The sequence below is a fragment of the Corvus kubaryi genome, unplaced genomic scaffold, assembly GCF_017639235.1.
Source record: "Corvus kubaryi isolate FWS band 111438036 unplaced genomic scaffold, C.kubaryi_AGA036_p1.0 37219, whole genome shotgun sequence".
Taxonomy (NCBI): Eukaryota; Metazoa; Chordata; class Aves; order Passeriformes; family Corvidae; genus Corvus; species Corvus kubaryi.
Genome location: NW_024581062.1, coordinates 76,097 through 100,212, shown reverse-complemented (window position 1 = coordinate 100,212; position 24,116 = coordinate 76,097). Strand labels below are relative to the sequence as shown.

At 50.4% G+C, this 24,116-nt stretch overlaps 1 protein-coding gene and 1 long non-coding RNA gene across 5 annotated transcripts in view; both read left to right on the top strand.

Moving 5' to 3' along the window:
* The window catches only part of DAGLA (diacylglycerol lipase alpha), a 57,105-nt gene that overhangs the window by 20,546 nt on the left and 12,443 nt on the right, over positions 1-24,116 (top strand). For 3 of the 4 annotated variants that reach the window (XM_042022610.1, XM_042022612.1, XM_042022613.1), the window contains 13 exons: positions 3,950-4,088; positions 5,208-5,419; positions 7,400-7,501; positions 7,961-8,099; positions 11,380-11,467; positions 14,964-15,098; positions 15,759-15,836; positions 16,605-16,729; positions 17,673-17,829; positions 18,020-18,103; positions 18,223-18,300; positions 22,197-22,277; positions 23,559-23,701. In XM_042022610.1, the coding sequence (XP_041878544.1) occupies positions 3,994-4,088; positions 5,208-5,419; positions 7,400-7,501; positions 7,961-8,099; positions 11,380-11,467; positions 14,964-15,098; positions 15,759-15,836; positions 16,605-16,729; positions 17,673-17,829; positions 18,020-18,103; positions 18,223-18,300; positions 22,197-22,277; positions 23,559-23,701 (1,517 nt within the window). In that variant the 5' untranslated portion in view covers positions 3,950-3,993. Of the gene's footprint in view, positions 1-990; positions 1,260-3,949; positions 4,089-5,207; positions 5,420-7,399; positions 7,502-7,960; positions 8,100-11,379; positions 11,468-14,963; positions 15,099-15,758; positions 15,837-16,604; positions 16,730-17,672; positions 17,830-18,019; positions 18,104-18,222; positions 18,301-22,196; positions 22,278-23,558; positions 23,702-24,116 lie in introns of those variants that run through there. The other variant, XM_042022614.1, reaches the window with a different exon arrangement.
* On the top strand, positions 11,474-13,027 carry LOC121661946. Its single transcript, XR_006015137.1, has 2 exons — positions 11,474-12,046; positions 12,431-13,027. It is a non-coding gene; the product is annotated as an uncharacterized LOC121661946 (long non-coding RNA).

The window sequence follows — 24,116 nt, the reverse complement described above, 5'->3', positions numbered from 1 at the left end:
CAGGGATGGGGAATTGCTGTGGGTTGGGAACCTGTGGGTGCAGGATTGGGAATTTGCAGAGGGTTGTGAGCCTGTGGATGCAGGGATGGGGAGTTTCAGGGATGGGGAATTGCTGTGGGTTGGGAACCTGTGGGTGCGGGGATGGGGAGTTGCAGGGATGGGGAATTACAGAGGGTTATGAACCTTTGGATATAGGGATGGGGAATTGCAGGGGGTTGGGAGCCTGTGCATGCAGGGATGAGGAGTACTGGGCTGTGTGGGTGCCTCGGGAATCTGCGATGCTGGGAGCTTGGAGCAAATCCTGCCTGGATTTGGGTGGAGGGAGTGGGTGACTCCGGGGGTGTTGTTGTGGTGTGGGTGGGCTCCTGGCGTGCAGGATCCAGGCGCAGCCTTTTTCCTTCAGCTTTATTTCCTTGTGTGCTTCTCCCCGAGGAGGCTCCTGTCAGGTGGGATGGGCTGTTGGATTAGCCTAAGTCTCGGAGGTTTAGCTGGAATGTTGTCACACGGTAGCGTTTTTCTCCCTTGCTCTTTTCCCTAAGCCTTTCCCTACAGACAGCTAATTCTCCCCTTCCCCCACATCCTGTCATAGCCCAGTGCATGTCACAAGGAATTAACGGCTGGAAAGGCCGGGAGAGGCTCCTCTGGAACAGTCTCTCCTTTCTGTGCCCGGGGTGGCCCCCTCTGTGTGTCCCTTTTGTGTCCCATCCAAGTTCCCTCCCCCTGGCCATTCACTGGGGAGTCCATGGCCAGGAGCCTTTCCCAGCCCGATGCCATGGCCGTGTCCGAGGGCTCCCGGCAGCGCTCCCGCTTTCCCAGTGGGAAGAGGGAGGAGGTTTGTGCCGCTCGAGGGTTTTCCTCCTCTCCCGGCTCCGCATCTCTGACAGCATTGCCCGCTCTCGCTCCCGGTCCTCCTTCCCACAATCCACGTACAATCTCCTCAGAATAGGGATGATGTCACTTCCTTCCAGAGGGTGCTGGGGGGTGTGGAAGGGGGGAGTCACGACCTCTGGCTCTCGGCATTCCCGGTGGATAAATGAGGTGCAGGGAGGGAGTCGCTCTGAGGATGATGCCTGGCTCTGTCGGCAGGCAGATCCCAGATCCCACGCCGTGCTTCCCTTTGCCGAGTGGGATTTTCAATGGCTGCAGGAAGAGTTTGCTGTTCCCTCCTGAGCTTGTGATGCCTGTCTCCCTGGATATGCACTTTTCCTGAAATACCCTTCTGGGAGAGGAGGATGCGCAGCGGCTGGACCACATGCCATGTAAGATTCCTGCTTCCCTAGACCTTGCTGGGCTCCGAGGGTACTCCTTGTGCATGTGCTTCCCTTATTTCAGTGTTGGGAGCTTGGGGCTGCTTGTACTGGGATTCAGCTTTCAACATCCTGGGAATTTTTGGCTCTTTCCAGCAGTTTTAGGGGCAGTGTGAGGGTTATTGCTGTCGCAGAGCCAGGGTCAGTGATCTCGGGGCTGTTTGCACTCCGACCTTCCGCTTCCTCCCAATTCCTCTGCCGGATCATATCTTCAGCATCTTAAAACACAATTCCTGGGATTTGCTGTGCTGGGATGAAGCCGGAGAGTCCTCACAGCGAGAGCTGTTTTTGGTGGGTTTTCAAGTCTCAGACCTTCTGTCGTCGTCTCCCTCCTTTCCAAAGCAGGGGCAAAGTCCCAAACCTCCTGGTTTAAATTTGGGAGTCTTTGGGAATTAACTGGGAGTGTTGCCGCCCTGGGAGCCTGGTAAGCGGAGTGACAGTTCCACACTGAGTATTCCCGTGTGTGACAGCGAGTGACAGGCTGCTCTGCTCCGTCCCCATCTGTTGCCGTGGATAAGGAATCCACATTGGATATTCGTTGCCGTCGTCGATATCCTGCTTCTCAAACTGGGAGAGGGTGGTGGGAACTGGGAGAGCCCAACCGGAGGGGTGGAAGAGTTCTGGAAAGCGTGTTGGCGGGATGCAGCCGAGGGATGACGGGAACGGAGCTGGGCTGGGAGGTGCTGTCCAAAGGCAGCGAGAGAGCTGGAGGTGTATCCAGGGTTTGTGATATCCCAGCTATCCCGGCTGGTGAATGACAGGCACGATGGGGCTGGGAGGGAGTCTCCAGATGGCCCGAGCAGTGAAGGTAGAGCTGGAATGTACCCAGCGCTCTGATTATTCTGTGCTGAGGAAGTGGGAATCCAAATGGCGTCGGAATTCCGCATTCGCTTTGTTTGTGGAATGGAGCGTTTCCTTCAACCGAGTGATGGGCTGGAAGCAGCCCGTTAGCTATGGAATCTCCTGGAATTTGAGGGGATTGTGTAGGTTTTCAGTAATGGGTGACTGAAACGGGTTGGAAGATGCATTCCAGTGGCCGTGGGTGTCGGCACAGGATGGGAGACTCCGGATTTGGGATGTTCTGGGAACTGGTGGGGTAACCACACCTGACTGCTGGGTTGGATTTAGTGGGACGGAGCAGGAATTGGTGCCGTGGGCTGTCCCAAACCCAACATTTGTGTTACGTGCAAGGTTCAACTTAGTTTAAATCATGAGCAGCCTGGACTGGTGGGAGGTGTCCCAATCCACGGCAGGGAGATGGAACTGGATCATCTTCAAGCTCCCTTCCTATCCAAACTCTGCTGGAATTCTATGGATGTCCTCCCCTTTCTAATTTGTTTTACCGACAGCATTAAATTAGGGCCATCATATCCAAGAACGGGGTTTTTTGCCTGGTACAGGCAGCGTTGCAGATGATATTCCCTCGGGAATGCTGTTGGAAATCCTGTCTTAAGTAATGGATGAGGACACTTTGTCCTGACCTGGCGATTTGCTTTTGGGTTCACAGAGGCAAAAATCCAAGAGCACTTACTGATTTGGAAGTGCAGCTTGGGAAGAGCATGGCCACCACAGGCCATGGATGGAGCATCCAGCAGCAGTGCCTGGATGTGGGAATTGGGAGGTTGGTGGGGTTGGGAACTGAGTTGGATCAGTTGGGAGAGCTTGGAGCAGAGAGATGCAGGTGAGGTGTGGCATTCCCTGGTAGCGCAGGTAAGAGGTGGGACAGGGATTAGGGCATGGAAAGAGGGACAGGACCGATCCCACAGTCCAGAAATCCCTGGTGGCTGTGGGCTGATAGCAAAGACGCCATCCCGGATTCGGCAAAACCAAGGAAAATTCCTGGTTGTGGGTGATGTGTTGGGCCAGGAAGGCAGGAGTGGGATAAGGTGTGCTGCCAGAGTCCCTCTGGAGCAGCTTGGAGTACGGTCAGCTGGGATGGAGTGGGATGGCTGTGCTGGAGGAGGCTGGAGCGCCCTGTGCAGTCTCGTGACTTTGCACGGCTCCTGTTTCTATTTTCCAAAGGGTTTGGGAAGCCCTAAAAATAGGAGCACAAACAAAACACGGGGAGGAACAGCAGCTCCTCAATCTTCCACCTTGGAATTGGTCGTGCCTGTCAGGGCTGGTGCGGATGCGATGGAGATGTGGAGCTGTCAGGATGCCCCTGCTGGTGCAGCGGGAGATCTCCTAGGAGCCAGTATCCTCACTGGAAGTGCTGTTGGGAGCCAGTCCGTAGTTCCCCAGCTGCTGCCACTGACTGTTAATGGATATTTTGGCTTCCCTGAGCCAAGATGGGGGGGAATTGTTGGACAACAAGAGCCTGGCAGCAGGTTTGTCCACAGAAAAACACCTTAATAGAGTTTTCCAGAGATTTAAGGCCAGTATGACCTGTCCCAAATCCCACGGTGGCTGCTCACCATCGCAGCCTAACAGGATTCCAGGTAATCCCATGAAGTGGAGCTGGATGAGTTACACACCGGCTTCACCTAATACTTCCCACTCCTTCAACTCCCAGCCCTCCTTCCTGAGCACGCCGTGCCCCCTGGTGCTGGAAGGAAGCAGCTCTGGGATAAACCCCAGGTTGTGGGGCTCTCCAGAGGGGGCTGGAGAGGCTCAGCAGCAGCTTTGCTTCCATTCTTTTCCAGGAGGTGAGTGCCGTGCCTGCTGAACTTCCTGGGACCCGCCAGCCATGCCAGGGATTGTCGTGTTCCGCCGGCGCTGGTCTGTGGGCAGCGATGACCTGGTTCTGCCAGCCGTCTTCCTCTTCCTCCTTCACACCACCTGGTAAGTGAGAAGGGCACAAGGATGCTTGGAATTCGCTCAGGAATTCTTTTGGCTATTCCTGGCACGGCTGGAAGTTCTTCCTGTGCTTCTACACGGGGCTGGAAGGTTTGGCTGGGGCATTCCTGATGGACACCAACATTTTTCCATCTTCTGTGTTTCTTAGCTAAGCTCTGTTCCAAGTTCTATCCTAGTTCCAAAGAGCCTGACCAGAGCTCCTTGTTACCCTCCTGTGCCACCCAAGATTCCCCACTGGAGTTTGGCGCTCTGTTTGTGTACAGAAGCTCAGGAAAAAGAGGCATGGAATCCTGGAATGGGGTGGGCTGGAAGATGCCTTAGAGCTCATCCCTAGGAATGATACAGAAGACTCCTGAGCATTTTGTATCTGCAGTTTTACCCAGTCATGGAATCCTGGAATGGTTTGGGTTGGAAGACACCTTAAAGACTATCCAATTCCAACCCCTTCCATGGGCAGGGACACCTTCCATAGGCCAGGTTGTTCCAAGCCCCATCCAGCCTGGTTACAGACACATTCAGCTATGGGTCTGCTGGAATTTTGGGCTGTATTCCTGTGCAGGGGCTCAGGAAAAACAGTCACGGAATTCTGGAATGGTTTGGGTTGGAAGACACCTTAAAGCCCATCCAGGTGTCTTAAAGACCACCCAATTCCAACCCTCTGCCATGGGCAGGGACACCTTCCACCAGACCAGGTTGTTCCAAGCCCCATCCAACCTTGTCCTGGACACATTCAGGGATGAATCTTCTGGAATTCGGGGCTGTGGTTCTGTGCAGAGGCTCAGGAAAAACAACCACAGGATCCTGATTTGGGTTGGAAAGGACCTTAAACCTCAATCCCATTCCAGCCCCCTGCCATGGGCAGGGACAGCTCCCACTAGGTTGCTCCAAGCCCCATCCAACCTGGCCTTGAACACTTCCAGGAATGGGGCAGCCACAGTCTCTCTGGAGTGGCAGATCCCATGGGATAATGTGGCACGGATGAAATGGTTCTGACAGGGGTAGCAGGGCCTCTGGATGGCTTGTGGGGATTTGGGGCCCAAACGAAGATTAGTGTAAGGAGCTGGGGGATATTCCATGGTTTCCCTTGCCTTTCCTGCCCGGCAGGTTTGTGATCCTCTCGGTGGTGCTCTTCGGGCTGGTGTACAATCCCAACGAGACGTGCTCCCTGAACCTGGTGGACCACGGCCGGGGCTACCTGGGAATCCTGCTGAGCTGCATGATTGCTGAGCTGGCCATCATCTGGCTCAGCATGCGCGGGAGCATCCTGTACACGGAGCCGCGGGATTCCATGCAGTACGTCCTCTATGTCCGACTGGGTAAGCGGCCGGAGCCCCTGCGTGCTCTTCCCGGGAGCCTCCTCTCCCCGCTCTGCCGGCACGGCCAGATGGCCGCCGGGATGTGCCGTGCATCCCGATGAATCCATAGGCTGCGCCTTGTCACTGTCGGCTGTCAGACTGGCAGGCGATGTCCCAAATAGCCTCCTTTTCCTCGCATGGAATCTGCTCCCCTTCTGTCTCTCTTTTCCCCCCTACGTTTTCCAAGGATAGAGGCATAAATCCCAAAGGTTCTGACTCCGAGGTTTTGCCTCTTCACTCACCTGATCCATCCCTCCATCCAACCCACTCCCAGGCGCCGGGAGGAAAATAGGTTTTCCACCTGCTCGCTCCCTTTTTCTTCCTATAAGCAATTCCTGTCTCGCTCCCTCACCAAAAACTAGAGCAGGGAAGAGATTATTCCTTGATCCCCTGGTTCCCTTTTAGCTTGTTTTCCCTGGGTTCTGTTGCCTTCCAGGTACAGAAATTTAATCAGATTTTTCTGTGCCGAGTGAAGATTTTAAGAGAAAAATCTTTGGAGATGCAGAGCCAAACCCATTCCAAACAAATCATCCCGTGGGTTTGCATCCCTGCTTTTTGCCAGGTTGTTTTCCTGCAGAATCCACTAAAACAGGGATAACCTTGCTTGAAAGCTCAGTCTGGAAGACTTGGAATGCTCAGTGCAAGTCATTAACGTGAACAGCAAACAAATCTCCCTCTCCAGCTTCCCAGCCAGTCTCCCTAGGGAAGCACGGAGAGCCTGGCAGTTGGTGTTAAAACCAGACTAAATGGGGCAGGGGAGGTAGGGAGAATCCAAAGAGAGGTTTTCCTGCCCCCCCCCAAATATCCCTTTTCCTTCCTTCAACTCTCCGTGTGCTCAGGAGTGGGATTTACTCTGGATTTTGGGTCTTGTATTCCCTTTTTCCTGGGTTTTTTTTGCTCCTGGTGGTTGATCAGTTGTGCTGATGGAAGTGGGAGCGTGACCAGTGCGTGGGCAAGGTCCATGTGACTGTCCCAATTTAAGCGTGTGCTGTTTAATGCAGAGGAATTTAGGGAATTAACTCCAATGTGAACCCAGGAATGTCTCATCCCTCCTCCTGCCTCTCCTGTCCTGCAGCAGGCAAGAGGGGAGAGGAGCCAAGGGAAGCAAAGCCTGACTCAGGCATGAATTGGGTTCATCAGGAACCAGTCCCAGCCCTGATTCCCTGCCCGGGAAAGCTCTGTCTCCTGGAACTGAATTTCCAGTCTTTCCAGGTCTGTAGCAAAGCCACTTAGGGAAAGGTTCTGTGCCAGCAGGAGATAAGGAGGGTGGGTGGAATAAGCCAGGCTGGATTTAGTCGCGCGGCTCCAGCAAAACTTTGACAATCCCAAGCAAGGTATTCACCTTCTCCACACCCGATTGCCCACCTGTCCTTCGGAATTCTGGGGAGAAAGTGAGAGGATGGGCTCTTCAGAGCAGTTTCCCGGCTTTTTTGTTCCAGGGAAGCACTGTTAATCCCCAGTTTCTAGGTTGTTAGCACAGTCACATGCAAAACCGAGGAGCTCCTTAAGCACCGTCTCCTTGGAACCCTTATGGGAAGGGCTGCGAAGGTGCTGGGAATGTGTGCTAAGCGTAGCGAGCAGGATTAATCCTGGATCCACACGATTTATTTTGGATCCGTGAGTCAGGCCAGCTGTTGGAGGTAGTTAAGGTTTGGGTCCTGTGATTCCTGCTGCCTCAGGGAGTCTTTCCAGTGACGTGGGAGGAAGGTCTGGATCTCTGATTCATACCTGTGACACAAACAAGAGCGCTGACCCCTCCACAATCCCATTTTTTCGGAGCCGTCAGGAACATGTCGCGCTTTTGGCTCGTCTCCTTGCACATCCCCTTCCAAAGCCTTTTCATGCCCTGCTAAGTAACCTGTTCCTTGTGAGAAAGTGGGGAGAGGAGCTCATCCTTAGGGAAAGGGCCGCTGTTATCCGTGCTGTTCCCGTTTTTTCCAGCGATCCTGGTGATCGAGTTCGTGTACGCCATCGTGGGCATCGTGTGGCTGACGCAGTACTACACCTCCTGCAACGACATCACAGCCAAGAGTGTCACCCTGGGTACGGAGCTGGAATGCGCCCTGGGACCATTCCGACGGATTGGCGGGCATCCTTCATTCCCGCCTGTGCCGGTTGGCTCTGGGAAGTGGATGGGAGCTGTCAATGTGGGGCTTGTTTTCCTGTTTATTGCTCGGAACAGTCGTTCCATTCATCCGCCTGTGCTGCCGGCACTCAGGCAGGGATTCGTGTTCCCAGGGAAGGGCTGTCTGTAGACTCCGTTTTTTCCCTTCAGAATGGCTTTACTGTTTTCCTGGAAGCCTTTCCCAGTCTCCTGGTGGTGGGGATGATGTTAATGCTGCAGTCCCGGATACTCAGGGAGCATTTAATGGCCCCATAAAACAGCCGGAAGATTCATCCAGCTGCGGCTTAAAAGCCTTTCCAGAGGATTTCCTTTTGCTGCGGGCGTTTGGGGTGGGAAGTAAGGGGCCAGAGCACCTGACTCCCGGTTTTTTTTTTCAGGAATGGTGGTGTGCAACTGGGTGGTGATCCTGAGTGTGTGCATCACTGTCCTGTGCGTCTTCGATCCCACGGGACGCACCTTCGTCAAGCTCCGCGCCACCAAGCGCCGGCAGCGCAACCTAAGGACCTACAACCTGAGGTAAGGCAGCATTCCATGGGATCCCAGAATTCCGGGGTGCCTTGGGTGGAAGGGACCTTAAAGATCATGCAATTCCAACTCCCTCTCATGTGCAGGGATACCTTCCACTAGGCCAGGTAGCTCCAACCTGGCCTTGGATGCTTCCAGGCATGGGGCAGCCACAGTTTCTCGGGAAAATCCATTCCAGGGCCTCACCACTCTTTCAGGGAAGGATTTCTTCCCAAAATCCAATCTAAACTCACCCTCTGTCAATGTGAAGCCATTCCCTCTTCCCTCTGGCCCTCCAGCCCCTTGTCCAAAGTCCCTCTCCAGCTCTCTTGGATCCTCTTTAGGCACTTTAAGGTCTTCTTGGGGCCTTCTCCTGTCCGTGCTGAACATTCCCAGCTCTCCCAGCCTGTCTTCACAGCAGACTGAACTTCCCTTCTGTCCAAGGACACAAAAATTTAAGGAAAGAACCAATGGAGGGTTTCAGGGTTACCAGTGCTGTGTCCTCATGGCCACAAGCACCCAAAATCCTCCCAGAGCCAGGGAATTCCAGGATGGTTTGGGTTGAAAGGGATCTTTAAAGCCCTTAAAGCCATGGGCAGGGACAACTATCCCAGGTTGTTCCAAGCTCTGTCCAACCTGGCCTGGAGCTTTTCCAGGGATAGGGCAGCCATAGCTTCCCAGGGCAAGGTTTCTGGAAGGGTGTCCTGCTTTTTTTGGGATCTTGCCCTTCTCCTTGCCTTGCTGCAGGGAGCATTCCGCTCTGCTGAGGGGGATTTTGGCAGGCTGCAGCTCCCTGTCAGGTGCTGTGTGTGGGCACCTGCATCCAAAGGAGGCGAAGCCGTGCAGAATCCAGCTGGATTCTGCCTCAGTCACTGGATTTTTGGATCCTGTGGACCCTGCTGACCACAAGAACCTGTTTGTCCATATCCCATAGCAGCGTTTTTCGTGGAAACAGTGAGTCTGTGCTTAAATTTTCCTCACTTCGAGGCAGCATCTCCTTCCAAATCCCCTTCCTTCCTTTATTTTCCTCTCCAAAATCCAACCTTTTGCCCTGAGGTTTCTCCTATTTAGTCTTGGCCACGGAGCAATTCCTTTTGTGTTGGCAGTCGGATCTTTTAATTAAGAATTGTTTCCATCTTGGAGCTCCCCAGATGGGAGAGGAGAAGCTTTTCTTCACCAAGCAAAGCTTTTTCCGAAGGATTTTTTTCCAGTAGGGGACAACACAAACAGGCTTTGTTTCCTTTGATATGTGACTGTCCTTGAGGAATGTGGCTTTGGAGGGCACTGGGGTCTAAGGGATGAAAAATGAGGCTTTCAAGAAACACTCTGCAAATTTCCCATTTTTTACTGGGTTTCTGTATTTTGAATACAGGCTTTTCCAGTGACTTGGAATGGGATCCTTTATGAGGGAAAACAAGGCTTTTCTAAGGATCACGTGTCAAGTTTTGTGGGAAGGAGCCTGGGTTTTATTTTGGAATGCCAGATACTCTTCCTGACCTTTCCAATATGTTACAGTAGCCTGGAATATCTGGAATTAATGCCTAGCGTGTGATTGCTGCTTGGGATCAGGGCATTCCCAGGAAGATGAGAAGGATGATACTGTGGATGTAGTACTACATCCATGGAAAAAATTCTTCCCTGTGAGAGTGGTGAGGCACTGGAATGGTTTTCCCAGTGCAGCTGTGGCTGCCCCATCCCTGGAAATGTCCGAGGTTGGACAGGGCTTGGAGCAACCTGGGACAGTGGGAGGTGTCCCTGCCCGCAGTAGGGGGTGGGACTGGATGGGCTTTGTGGTCCCTTCCATCCCAAACCGTTCCAGAATTCTGTGATGATTTTTCCAAAGCAGATCTGGGCTCTACAGCTTGCGGAAGTGGATTCAAACCAACCCCAAAATTATCTCCTCTGTGGGGAATTTTGAGATCCCAGAAAGCTGAGTGAAGGCCTTTCTCCCTTGGCCACGTTTTTCCCTCCAGGCCTGCAGCATTTACAGAGAGCTTGTTCCTGCTGTTCGTGGATTTTCCCTCTGGGAAGGGAATGTTAACAGCTGTTAACAAGCAAACGCTGTGGGCTATGATGTGAAAAACAAACATCAAATGTGACTGTTCCCTGCTCAAACAATTGTTTCCAAAGTGTATATTCCCAACTTCTCCCTCTTGCTGAAAGAAATCCTTTCCAAGGAATAGATGAGGAAGTTCTCTGCCTGGCTGGATTGTGTCCCACGGTGGTTTTCCTTTCCCAGTGGCATCGTGTTGTGTGTGGGCTGGGAAAAAGAAACAGCCCAATAAAAGGCTTGGCTTGTTGTGCCAAGACTTTTCCAAGGAGCTTTGGAGCTCCTACTGAACGTGTGGAAGTTTGGTGTTAGGAAGAAAGAATTTGGGAAAAGGTGGAGGGAAAATAGCTCGGAGTACACTTGGTTGTTGAACCCCACCAGGGAAATTCTGGAGTTTTCAGGAATCTGGGGGAGGAGAGCCCTGCTGCCACTCGTATTCCCATTCCTCTTTTGGGGTCTTCCGAAAGGTTATGGAGAGCTGTGTTCAGATACTCAGGCACGAGCTGATGGATCCCTGTGGGATCTGCTCCTTCCATTTAAAGCAAATATTCCTTTGCCAGCATCTTTTCCTTCCAGGTGCAACCCACTTCCTGGGCTTGGGCTTCTCCTGATGGGATGCCCTGCCAGAAAATGGAGTGGTGTTTTATTGTGGATTGCTCAGACCTGGATTAAAGCCATGTTTCCTTAAAAAAAAAAAGGAGCTGTGGACTTCAGGATGCTTGGCGCTCTGGCACAGGATCAGTCCCTACTTCCATGGCAGGGGGTGGAACACAATGATCCTGAAAGCCCCTTCCAACCCAAAGCATTCCATGGTTCCATGATTGGGAAAAACAGCGTGTATGAAGTGCTCAGGGTCCCTTGTGCTGTTCCCACTCCCTCATCCCGAGGCAGATTTTTTCCTCCTGAGTGGCCGCACATCCTGGCACGTGGAGCAGCTGCCAAGCTGCAACAGGAGCTTCATTCCACGCATCCCATTCAGGCAGGGTAGCAGGTATCCAAGCACAGAGCTCGATCCTGCGGATTCACAATTCTCTGGAGCGTATCCAGGGAAGGGAACGGAGCTGGGGAAGGAGCTGGAGCACGAGGAGCAGCTGAGGGAGTTGGGGGGGCTCAGCCTGGAGAACAGGAGGACTGGGGGGACCTTATCCCATTTTTCCAGACACAGCACAGGTTGTGCCACTCCATGGATCCTATGGTGTGTTGTGCCTCTCCTGACATTCCTGCTCTCCCCTTTATTCCCAGACACCGCCTGGAAGAGGGACAAGCCAGCAGCTGGACACGCAGGCTCAAAGTGTTCCTTTGCTGCACGCGGACGAAGGACTCGCAGTCGGTGGGTACCAAAAATCTCCTGTTGGGAATCAAAGTATCCATGGGAGAAATCCCTGTTTTCCCTCAGGTTGGGATCACATTTGGCAGCACTTCCTGGGCAGCTCCTGCTTCCCTTTATCAGCCACTTCCTGAACACTTTCTCCTGTTGTTTCCATCCATCTCACACCCTTAAGGAGCAGAATTTGGAAATGGGAAAACAAAAACCTGGAAGTTCTTTCCAGGAATCCCTCCTGGATTTCCTGACAGTCAAAAACTACTGCTTAATCCATAGATCCACATGAAGATCATTGGGAATTTTCATGTTCTGCCGTTGGGATTTTCCCTTGCTGTTCTCTAGCAGGGAAGGGTAAAGGCCTTGAAATTCCTTCCCCAAAAGTTATCATTCCATTCTCCTTAGAATCACTGGGAGCAGGTTTGTGCCTGAGGGTGGGATTCACCAGCATTCCTGAGGACCTCGTGGAGAGGCGAGTCAAACTTTGGAGCTGGAAAACTTTGCTTTTGATTTAACTAATTTGGCTGGATTTCTGAGGATTTGAGGACTCCTGAAGGAGCCAGCAGAACCAGGGAATTGTTCCCAAAGGTAGGAGAACGTCATAAAAATCAGGAGATTTGTGCACTCGCGGACACTGGGCTCTGAATTAGTTACAACCTCTCAGGGAAAAAGCTGGGATTTATCAAGGACATTCCAACAAAACCAGCAGTGGCCAAAAAAGTCCGCCCAGACGTTTAACTCCAGTTAGAAGGGCACAGAAAATGACAGGGAAAACACCAAGGGACCGACCACAGCCGCCGTGTCCTCACTAAATATAGCCCAGAGTTCGTGCTCCTAAAGGATACAGCGGGAAAAGGAGCACGTTGGAAGGGATGTGAACGTGGAGAGGAAGGGAAATGAGCCTGGGATTGAAAGCTCCAAAGGGAAAGTGGGAAAATAAAGGAGAGTCAGATGAACGTTTGTTCTTCGCAGGTGCTGAATTGGATTAACAGCATTTCTTAGGGAGTGCTGGGGAATTCCAGAGCATGGAAGGCTGCAGGAATTGTCACAGCCCTTGTGCAGAAATCCAGCACTGTGTCCTGGAATGCTGCCCCTCCCAGGATCCCTTTCCCTGGCTGAAATGTCACCATGTTCCCTGGGAATGTCCCAGTCCCAACCTGCTGTCCCGCTGGGAAGTTCAAGCCCAGGCCTGCCAGCTCCCAGCTTATCTGCTGGGGAAATCCATCTGGAAATCCATCTGGAAAACTGAAACCAAAGGAGCTTTGTGCTCTGGCAGCTCCCACAGCAGCTTTTCCTTGGTGCTCTGGAGCAGAGGCGCTTCCCTTCTCCCTGAGAGCACATCCAGGTCACCTCGCCCAGGAGCTGGAGACTCCTGTCCTGAGGGCACAGCAGGGATGCTGCATCCTGGGAGAGAGAGCCCTGGCAGGCACCTGAATGCCCTGAACAACTCCCATTTCATTCAGGATTGCAAAGTATTCCAAGTATTTTGAGTTCTTTTTAGCAAACTTTCCATTCTGCGGTGACTGTTTCTCTTTTTTTTTTAAGTTTGGAATAAAAGTGGATCCCAGACACCTCGCGTTCCTCGTGCTGTCAAATTTCCACTTCACATCCAGCTTTTGAGCAATTCGCAGCCTCTCTTCTCTGCAGGAACAAGCCCTGACATTGTGTCCTGGCATGGCAGCGTGTGGAATGAATGAGCACGTAATGGATCAGAAATGAATCCATTGCTGCCCATCCCAGGCTCCATGGAAAACAAAAAAAATGTAGCAGCAGAGGATCATTCTCCTCTGGGCTGGCAAAGAGCTTTATGGGATGGACATGGCTCTGGGGAAAGGATCTGGGGCGAAGCCTGAAGCCTCAGAGCCTTCAGGGTTTGTAGCAGAGCACTCCAGGTGGACAAACAGGAATAACATCAGGTGTTCCCAGGAAAAGCTGTTCCTTTGGAGCGGAAAATCCGCATTGAACTTCTTCCATCAGGGCCTTTTTTTGTCGGAGCATCCAGGGCTGTAGCTGCCACTTTGGATTAATGGGTGTTTGTCCTGTTTCCTTTGGAGGCTCTTGGCATTTCTTGTGAGCTCACAGGAGCCGTGCTAGGATTGATGAGGTCAGGATTTCAAGGATACTGCGGTTCGAATGCCGTTGGCTTTCCAAAGGCTCTGCTGGCACGGAGAGTTGGCACCTGGAGCCCCAGTTCTTACTGGGGATTTTACTGGCTTTTGTAGGGAAGTGAAAAATGACAGAAAGTCATCCCACGCTCCAGGAGTTTGGCAGGGATAAAAGGATGTAGGTCATTCCTGCAGGGAAGAGAAGGGATTTACTGTCTTGATGGTCAAAGAAGGGAGAGGAGAAATCCCGTCCTGGAGTGCTCGGGGTTCCCACAACACTCCACTCTTGTGGGTTTTGATGCTGGATAAAGGATACCATGAAAACACAGGATAAAAGTTCAGGATAAGGCTGCGATCATCCTTGTAGGAAAGGCTTTGGATGGCAGGAGTCAAATGCGGACCAGTGGTGGGTACAGCTCCACATTTCGTTGCTCCAGCCTCTGGGTCACCCTTGTCCTTAGGCTGGAGTAATGACAGGTCAGCACTGACCCACATTCCAGCCCCTCTCCAGCCTCCCAGAATGTTCTCCTGTAAGATCTTGTGGGATTTTTCCCTGTGATACAGAGCAAAAAGTGGGAAAAGGACATTTCTCCTCAAAATATCTTTGTTCCTCTGCTCCGGAGCCTTTGCTTGACCCTCTCAGGTCATGTTCACTTCTGTCCCTCCTTTTTTGAGTTCAGTCACTTTCATTCCTGGGAATTCTGCATTTAATGATTTCGTTCTTCCAGGTTTTCCTTTTCAGGCCTTTTTGCTTGGGTGCCATCCAAAATAAACCTGGAGAGGCCTGGCAATATGGGCCAAAGGATCTCAGGACTGGGTTAAATATGGGCAAAAGGATCCCAGATTTGGGTTACATTTGGGTGAAAGAATCCCACATCTGGGTTAAATTTGGGCAAAAGGATCCCAGATCTGGGATAAATATGGGAAAAAGGAACCCAGGGCAAAGTTAGAGTTGAAGAGACTCTTAAATAGGACAAAACTAGTGTTTTTTCCTCATGGAATGGCCTTTATTCTGCTTTGGAGGAGAAAGGATGACTCCGAGGTTGCACTGGATTGGGATTTGCTTGGTTTCCATCCCATTTTCTCTGTTTTGTGTAATAGAGAGAGCCAAAAACATTCCCTTTCCCTCCCTTTGTCCTGCCCGAGCTGTTTGGATGTCGAGGTGTTCTCTGTGCCCACGCACAGCACAAATCCAGCCCCCGAGTGGGACGGTGGAAAATAAACAAGAGACAATAATCATGTGATTAGTCCAGATCTGGCATTCCCTGCAGGAATCTCGTGGCTGTTTCGGAGGCAGAGCTCCAGAAATGAGTCCAGTTCTCGCTTTGCGTCCTGTTTTGAGGCCCCCCACACCCAAATTCCTCCTCCTCTTCCAACCCCTGTCTCCCTGGATTTTGCAGGACGCCTACTCCGAGATCGCCTACCTTTTTGCGGAATTTTTCCGAGACCTGGACATCGTCCCCTCCGACATCATCGCGGGGCTGGTTCTCCTGCGGCAGCGGCAGCGGGCCAAGCGCAGCGCCGTGCTGGATGAGGTGGGAGAACCTGGGGATCTCGGCTTCCCAGCTGCTCCGGGTTTCCCCGGGAGCAGCGCCTGGCTCTGCCCCACCTCCTTTCTGGGCTGTTCTTGCTCGCTGAGCTGGGAAAGAACAATAATGGCGACTTCAGGAGCTTTTCCCAAGTTTTTCCCTGTGGTTTTTCCCTTCCAAGTCTGGAATCTGGAATGATCCTCTCCAGGCAGGTGATACAAGGGGAGCGCTTGATCCCAAAAGGGCCTCCAAGGCCCTTTCCCAAATGAATGGGAAGATTATTCCCACTGTACAGTGATGTGGAGAAGACTCCAGCAATCTGCAGGAGGAAAAATTCCCACATTTCCAAGCTGCTACTGAGGTTTGCAGATTGTCAAGCCAGTAGGAAATGGATTTATTTTATTGGGCTTTTTCCCTTGGTTTGGGATTCAGGCTACAGAAGGAAAAGCTCCCAGTTTTCCAAGCTGCTGTTGAGGTTTGCAGATTGTCAGCCCAGTAGGAAATTGGTTTCTTTTAATGAGTTTTTCTTCCCCCTTGAGTTGGGATTAAAATCAGGCAGGAATAAAACCATTGGAACTATTTGAGGGGCCTGGTTGGGATATTTGGGAGTAGATTTTAGTCTTGCTGTCACACAGGGGAATTTTTCTATGTGTTTGTGACTTCCAGGCAAACAATGACATTTTAGCTTTCCTGTCCGGAATGCCAGTGACCAGGAACACCAAATACCTGGATCTGAAGAATGCGGTAAGTCCCTGGGATGTGGGATTCTCCAAACCCACCTGTGTTCCCTGGTTTCTTTTCCTCACTGGCTTCTCTTCCTTTCTGCCCCTCTTGGAAATAATCCAAGAATTTCCACGAGAATGGAATAAAACTTGATCTCTGGAGGCTTGATGAGGTGATATTGCTGCAAGAGAGTCAGCACTGATATCCCTGATTTATCCCTGATTTAGATTTATCCCTGATTCAGATTTTCCCGCCCAATTTTTCCCCCCTCATTTTCCCGCCAAATTTCTGCCCCCTCATTTTCCCCCCGCCGTTTTCCCCCTCAGCTCTTCCTCCGATTTCCCTCCGATTTCTCCCTGATGTTACCTTGATTTTCCCCTCTGGTTATCCTGCCATGTTGAACTCCAGCCCCCCATCCAGCTGTCTGGGATAACTGAGGTTTTATAGGACACAATCGCGGCACATGGCCCTAAATTGGCTTTGCAGCCCTCTCTGGGCATCCTCCGGCCTGCTGGAAAGGGGATATTTAGGGAGCTCGTTTCCAAATCTGCAGGAAACAGCTTCCTTGGCAGCAGGGTGGGATACCCAGAGAATTCCTCAGGAAATCAGACAGAGAGATCTTTGGGAGGGGGGGTGGCTCTTGCCTGGCATCCCCACCTCGCTGTCCTCAGTCACCGCAGCGTAGCTGGGAGAGGGGGCTGGCTCTTGGCACGTGTCTTACTATGGGAAAAGGGAATGGGGGGGGAAATTCCGAGAGATTCCAGGCTCAGGGAGTCCCGTGTCTTCCAGCAAGAGATGCAGCGGTACCGGGAGGTGTGTTACTACATGCTCTTCGCCCTGGCTGCCTATGGATGGCCCATTTACCTCATGAGGAAGCCCACGTGTGGACTCTGCCGCCTGGCCAGATCCTGCTCGTGAGTGCCCACCCTCACCCCTTCTTCCCTGCCTGGCTTTCCCGCATTTTGAAATACCCTTTGTTTTTCCCCACATTTATTTCATCCTATTGCTGTTCCACCCCTGCTTGATTTCTTTTCTGCCTTTTTCTCCTCATGTTTTTTCTTTCCATCTCTCCAGGCCTCATATTCCAAACGCTTCCTGAATCCCTTCCAGTTCCTCGTAAATAAACCAGCCTGTCCTCTGCTCCATCCTCTCTGGAGCATGGAACAGCCAGTGGAGAGAACTCACCTGGCACAACACCAAGTCCAAAAAGAGCTTCTTGGAGCTCAAAAATCAGGGAGTTGACATTTGGGTCCTGATTAAAAGACCTCCAAGATTTGCCTGGCTTGGGCTATGCTCCCTTGGATTAATTGGATTTTTCCAGCTCAGGATTTTTGCCCTGGTGCAGGGTTCTGTTTCCAGCTGCCAGAATTCTGTCACTAGATTCAATGTGGGGATGAGCTTCTGGCACTTTTTGGACTACTGGGAGGAATGTAATTCCTTGGGAATACTTTTATTTATGAGAGAGACAGAAGGAAAATCAATCTGTGCTTCTCTTTTTATTTTGGGATGATTCTAAACCCGGTTTTTTCCTATAAATAAGCCTGGAGCTCGGTCAGTGTTGGCTTTTCTATGTTGAAGCACTGGAAAACTGCACTTGCAAGCATAGTATCCTTTGAGGAGGCATCCCACCCCACCATGCTTGGATTCCTTCGGGACTGGCTGCACTGTAGCTCTCTCTGGTGCTCAGAAGGAAAACTGCACCCGAGCCCAGATTTTGAGGCTGTTCTGTGGTTTTATCCTTCCCTTGGCACTCGCTGCCGTAGGGATAAGGCTTGGAGTGTCCACCTTTCCCTTTCCTCTGGGAATGCCACTCCAAATCCAGCCTTTTTCCCTCAAAGCTGTGCCTCCCTCCCGCAGATGTTGCTGCCTGTGCCCATCGCGTCCGCGCTACGCTCCCGGCGTCACCATCGAGGAGGACAACTGCTGTGGCTGCAACGCCATCGCCATCCGGCGCCACTTCCTGGACGAGAACATGACCTCCGTGGACATCGTCTACACTTCCTGCCATGATGCCGTAAGGACAATCCCAGACCCCCTTCCCAGCGGGATTTACCTGCTTCCAGCTGTAGTGGGACAAAGAAGGGAAACAAAGCCCTTTTCTCTCCATGTCCATTTGTGTTGTTTGGACACAAATCCTGTTGCTCTCTCTGCCTCCTTTTCCCTGAGGATAATCCAACGGGAATGTCTCTCCTGATCTTTTCCAGGTTTATGAAACCCCTTTCTACGTGGCCGTGGACCATGACAAGAAGAAGGTGGTCATCAGCATCCGTGGAACTCTGTCCCCAAAAGTAAGTGGGATATGAGGTGACCTCCCCGGTGGACATTCCAGAGAGTTGGAGCCCTTCCTGGTTCAGAATCATGTCCCAGATTCGACTCACCTGAAGCAAGGTGACTGCTTTTCTTCCAGGATGCCCTGACGGATCTGACGGGGGACGCGGAGCGCCTGCCGGTTGAGGGGCACCATGGAACGTGGCTGGGACACAAGGTGGGGAAAACAAAGGGAAAATGATCCCAAACCAAACCCTGTGGATTTTTCTAATTATTTCACTTTTTAATTATAAACCCCCAAATGGTCTTAACTGCTTGAAAAAGGAGTGACAGAAAGGGCTTTGAGGTGTTGAATAATTAGTGGGAATTGTTAAAATCGTTGGGAACAGTAAAAATCGCTGGGCGTGTAATTAAAAACTCCATACAATTAGAGAATTCCGAACTCGGAAGGGCATCGTGGAGACCCAGAACGAAATTCCTGGAGCCACTCAAACGACGTTTTCTCCCAACGACCTTTAAGGAATTTCCAATCAAAGCCTGAGAGTGTGCTTAAAATTCTGCTGTGGTGGGAATGTCCTCCAAGGATCCTGGCAGGACTCGGATCCGTGAAATTAGATGGATGCTCCATGTCTGTGAGCAGCTCTTGGCTGGCTAAATCCATTTATTCCAGAGCTGACCTTTGCCCCTGTCTGGCAAAGGAACAACGTGCCAAGTTTTTAAGATGATTGGGAATTTGGCAGCTGCCAAAGCTGCAGTGCCAGGTTGGGAAAGGAAAATCCAGAGTGAAGGTTGGAAGGAATGGAGTGGAAGTGCTGCTGGGGGGGGATCAGGTGTTGCCCAAGGTGGGATATGGAGCTTGGAAGTCCTTGGGAGCCATGAGTTGGAAGCTCCTGCTTCCCTCATGGCATCCTACCAGAATGCCAAACCTTTTCCCTCTGCTTTAGGAAGTAGAATCATGGAATCCTGGGATGGTTTGGAGGGGAAGGGACCTTAAAGGTCCCTTTCCAAACCCTGCTCTGGGCAGGAACACTTTGGAGGATGGATCTTGGAGCAACCTGGACTAGTGGAAGGTGTCCCTGTTCATGGGACTGGATGGGCTTTTAGGTCCCTTCCAGCCCAAACCATTCCAGAATTCCATGGTTCAATGAAAATCCAGGAATAGATCCTTGCAGAAACTGGCTTTGCTTTTGATCTTTATATGAAAATATTCCTCCGCCCGTGACTTCCATGGAACATTATCAGTTTATTCCCTTTGTTCCAGCCAGAGCTTTTATTTGTCCTTTGTGGTTTTTTTGTTTTGGTTTGGGTTTTTTTTTGGGATTGCTGCCAGGAGAGGAATATTCACTTCGTCTGGAATTATTATCAATATTAATCTGCAGACAGTAATGTGCTGTTGATTCCCGAGGGAAAACTAAGGGAGATAATGGAATTTTAAAGGCATTTTTAATGTCCAGGAGCCAAGTTTAATAACCAAACAAATCCAATGTCTCACTTACACATTTAATTTGGAAACAAGGACTTGGCTATGTGGGAGCTTTCCCAGGATCTGTTTGATTTGGGGTGTTTTCCTGCTGATTCTGTCCCACCCATCCCCGGGGGTGTCCATCAGCCATCCTCAAATTCCCAGTCTTGCTGTTTACGTGAGATTTTTTTATCACAGCACAGCTCCAATGTCACAATTAAAAAGTATTTATCAGGGCTCTGAGCTATTCTGGATCAAAAAATAGAGCTGGAACTAAAGTTTAGGGATTAGAATGCCAAAAAAAAAAAAGAATTATAACTCAAAGAAGAATCCAACTTCACTATTTTTGCAATAAAATCCTCTGGTTTCATAACAAGGTTAATTTTAAAAATAATCCCGAGCCAAGGGGGTGAATCCAGATTTAATTGTTGAGCTCCCAGGACAAAATTAGTGAAAATAGGATGCTATGGAGCTTTGTTTCCTGGTCTTGAACCAACCAGGAGGACAAGAAGGAGCTGCTGGAAAGTCCTGGAAGCTCAGCCATGATCCCAGGTTGGTAGAACATCCAGTAATGAGAATTTCCTACATTTTTCTCTCCTAAATAGACCCTTCTGAGGCTTTCCCCCCAAATCTCAAATATCCCAGAGCCATTGTGTGCCTTTGGGATGCAAAACAATGCAGAATATTTCCATTCCCTTTCCCTAAATCCTTGCTCCATTTGTTTATTTACATGTCAACTTCCAAAATTAAGCCCAAATGGTTTTATTAACTCGAAATTGGATTTGTTTCCCAGAGAATTTATGGATGCCACATCCCTGGAAGTGTCCAAGACCAGGTTAGATGGGGCTTGGAGCAGCCTGGGCTAATGGAAAGTGTCCCTGCCCATGGAATTGGATGATCCTTAAGGTCCCTTTCAACCCAAACCAGGATTCCATGAAATTTAGGAATTTTTTCCAATGGAAAATCTAAATGGAATTTTGCAGTGTCATTCCATAACAATTAAAATCCCGGTCTCCATTAAGATATAATTACCAAAAACACATCCTGAAGGCTGACTAACATCCCAGCAGTGACATCACCGTGGATTTGGGTCATGCTCCCTAAAAATAGAATCCCAAATTCATGGTGGGGATTTAGATCAGTGGCCTGCTGCTCACTTCTCATTAGGATTGGGAATGGAGACTCTTCTGGAAGCTGGGGAGCTGCTGGGAGCTGGGATAAGGCACAACCACTGCGGTGCTTTGTGGTGGTGGCAGCATCCCATATTTCCCATTTCCATGGAATGGGGTCTCCGCTGTCCTGCTTTCCCTCTCCAACCTCCAGATTGGGATCAAGGGCATTTCGGATACTGAGCACCTGGAAAATTCCATGTTTCTTTGCTTTCTTGTCCTCACTGGCTCCTCTTACTCCTTTCCGCCCCTCTTTGAAATAATCCAAGAAATTCCACGAGAATGGAATAAAACTTGATCTCTGGAGGCTTGATGTGGTGATATTGCTGCAAGAGAATCAGCATTGATATGCCTGATTTATCCCTGATGTAGATTTACCCCTGATGTAGATTTATCCCTGATTTGGATTTTCCCGCCTCATTTTCCCGCCAAATTTCTGCCCCCTCATTTTCCCCCCGCCATTTTCCCCCTCAGCTCTTCCTCCGATTTCCCTGATTTCCCTGATTTTCCCCTCTGGTTATCCTGTCATGTTTAACTCCAGCCCCCGATCCAGCTCTCCAGGATAACTGAGGTTTTATATATTGTTATTTACATATATTTTTCTTTGCTTTTGGAGCCAGGAATCCTTTTATATCTCAGAGATGGAGAGTGAGCCCCCAGTAACATTCCCATTGTACTTACACCATTTTCAGGTGGGGATTTAAAGAAAAAAACAGCCAAAGAGATGATTTCCCCATTTTTTCCCCCATTTTTTGGAGTTCAGGCTCACTTCCCACTGAATTAAACTGTGGCACCACCAGGAATTTATGCAACAAACCAAATTCCAGTTGCTTGTTTGTAACTGCACTTGGAATTGGATCAACTAGATTTGGTATCACCACACAGAGGGAGCAACACTCCTCAGCAGAGAGGAGGAATGTTTAGACACAGATACGATCTTTCCCATCTTCCAGCACTTCTTGACTTCTAAGGAATAAAAACTTTTAATAATTTGGGATGAATGTCCTCTGACAGCCAAATTCCCTTAATATTGATGGCTGGAGAAGGCAGGAACTAAATCCTAGTGCTGCCACTTTTCCCTTTGGTGTTGGTATTATTATCTCAGAATAATTCACACTTTTATTCCCAGATTTAAATGGAAAACTCCTTTACAGATTTACCTGGAATAGGATAATTTGGCTTTTAAAACACTAATATTCAGAATATCCAAGTCTATTTCTCTGTTCTGCCCCAGGTCCTGGGGCCCGAAGTACCAAATCCACAATCCTGTGTTTAAGGGTTTTCCCTCTAAAAGCTCAGGAATAGGCCCTTGGAATGTTCCTTAATTACTCCTTAAACGCCAAAACTTTGGAAATGCAGAGGGGAGTCAGTTCTCCCTCCGTGCTGATCCATGCTGAGGGACATTCCAGAGCTTCCTCACCTTCTGGCTGCTGGATGTTGAGATCCCATTTACATCCTGCTGTGTCTTCCCGCTTCCCACAGGGCATGGTGCTGTCTGCTGAGTACATCAAGAAGAAGCTGGAGCAGGAGATGGTGCTGTCCCAAGCTTTTGGACGGGATTTGGTGAGTATGAGTTTGTCTCTGGACAGAGGATAAGATTTCCATAAAAAACTGGGTTTTAAGGGAATCTCCGTGTCCCTGAGTCTGTTGCATTCATTTCTCAGCTCTTCCTTTAATTCCTGTCCCTCTGGATTTCCACCTAGTTACTCATTCATGGAACGGTTTGGGTTGGAAGGGACCTTAGAGCTCATCCCATTCCACCCCCTGCCATGGGCAGAGAACATTCCACAAGATCAGGTTGCTCCAAGCCCCATCCAGACTTCCCGCAAGGCTTTTTTATTTTGGAAGCACCAATAAAGCACTCTGCTCACTGCAGAGCTCCTGATTATTTTCCTTTTCCTGAGGCAGGAAGTCCCACGTGGTGGCAATGCGGGACAGGGAGCATTAAAACCAAATCAGCAGGAACTAAAATCCCATCTTTATGGAGATTTTCCTCGGAATGCCGTGCTGACTGTCCCTGTGGGCACATTCCCGGTGGCAGGGAGATGTCACAGGACTCAAGGGAAATGTTGGGAAGCAGCTTACCTTGGTTTATATGTCGGGAATAGTTGTTGAAATGCTGCCTTGGGATATCTGGTGGATGGAGGGAGAGACAAACCAGCATCCAGCTTTTTGGGATGGAGCTTCATTCCTCTCTGCCTAGAAAGGGAAAATGGGGGTTGTTCCTGTTACTCAGGAGGAATTTTTCCTGGCTTTAGGTCCATAAGTGCCATCCCAGGTCCCACCAGGCCAGGGCCTTATTTCTGACGGTTGCCAAGGACAGATATTCCAGGGAAAAGCATCCAGTGAGGTGTAGAGGCACTTTCTGTGTGGGCTTGGATGTTATCAGGAAGGGCAAAAGGCTCCCATCAAATCCTGAGTAATTCAAACAGCTGGTGTGCCTTTCCTTTTTCTTCCCACCTTTTTTCTTTCAGGGAAGTGCCAGTAGGCCAAATGTAGAATTCCAGAAGTGAATGAATTCCAGCCTCCAGTGAGGCCCTGGCACAGGTTTCCCAGAAAAGCTGTGTCTGCCCCATCCCTGGAAGTGTTCCAGGATGGGTTGGACGGGGCTAGGAGCAACCTGAGCTAGTGGAAAGTGTCCTTGCCCATGGCAGGGGGTGGAATGGGATGATCTCTCCCTTCCCTTCCAACCTAAACCATTCCAGGATTCCAAGAAGATTCCATGATTCAGAACAAGCAAGGAGCTGTTCAGCTGGAATCTGGAGTGCTCATGTATAAAGGAAGACTCAATTCAATTTAATTTCCAGCCTGATCTCTATTCCTTGTTGTTTCCATGTTTTTTAGGGAAGAGGAACAAAGCACTACGGCCTGATTGTGGTTGGGCATTCCCTGGGAGCTGGCACAGCTGCCATCCTGTCCTTCCTGCTGCGCCCCCAGTATCCATCCCTGAAGTGCTTTGCCTATTCCCCCCCAGGTGGGCTGCTCAGGTAGGTGTTGGGATACACCTGGGGTGCACTGGATCCTGCTTGTGGGGCTCTAGGGAGCAGTGAAACAGGCAGCCTGCAGAAGCCGAGTGTTTCCTCTGGGATATGGTTTGGAATTCAGGTTAGGACGGCAGGGGGCCACTTTCCCGAATATCCTGGTTTATAACTGAATTATTCGTGGCTCTGATTTTAATGGGAAAGTGCAGTTTCCTTATTCTCTGCTCACTCCCAGTTTCCCCATCTCTCTGAACAGATGGGAATAAGGGAGACACGAGCAAATGCAGGTGTCTGCAGCAGCTGATCTGGTTGTTCGGACTCCTTTTCCAGAGAAATTGGAATTGGGATGTGATTTCTGTCATTCTGCAGCCTAAAACTGGTCACAGGGCTTGTTCTGGTTTCTCTCCCTTTGCCATGGGGC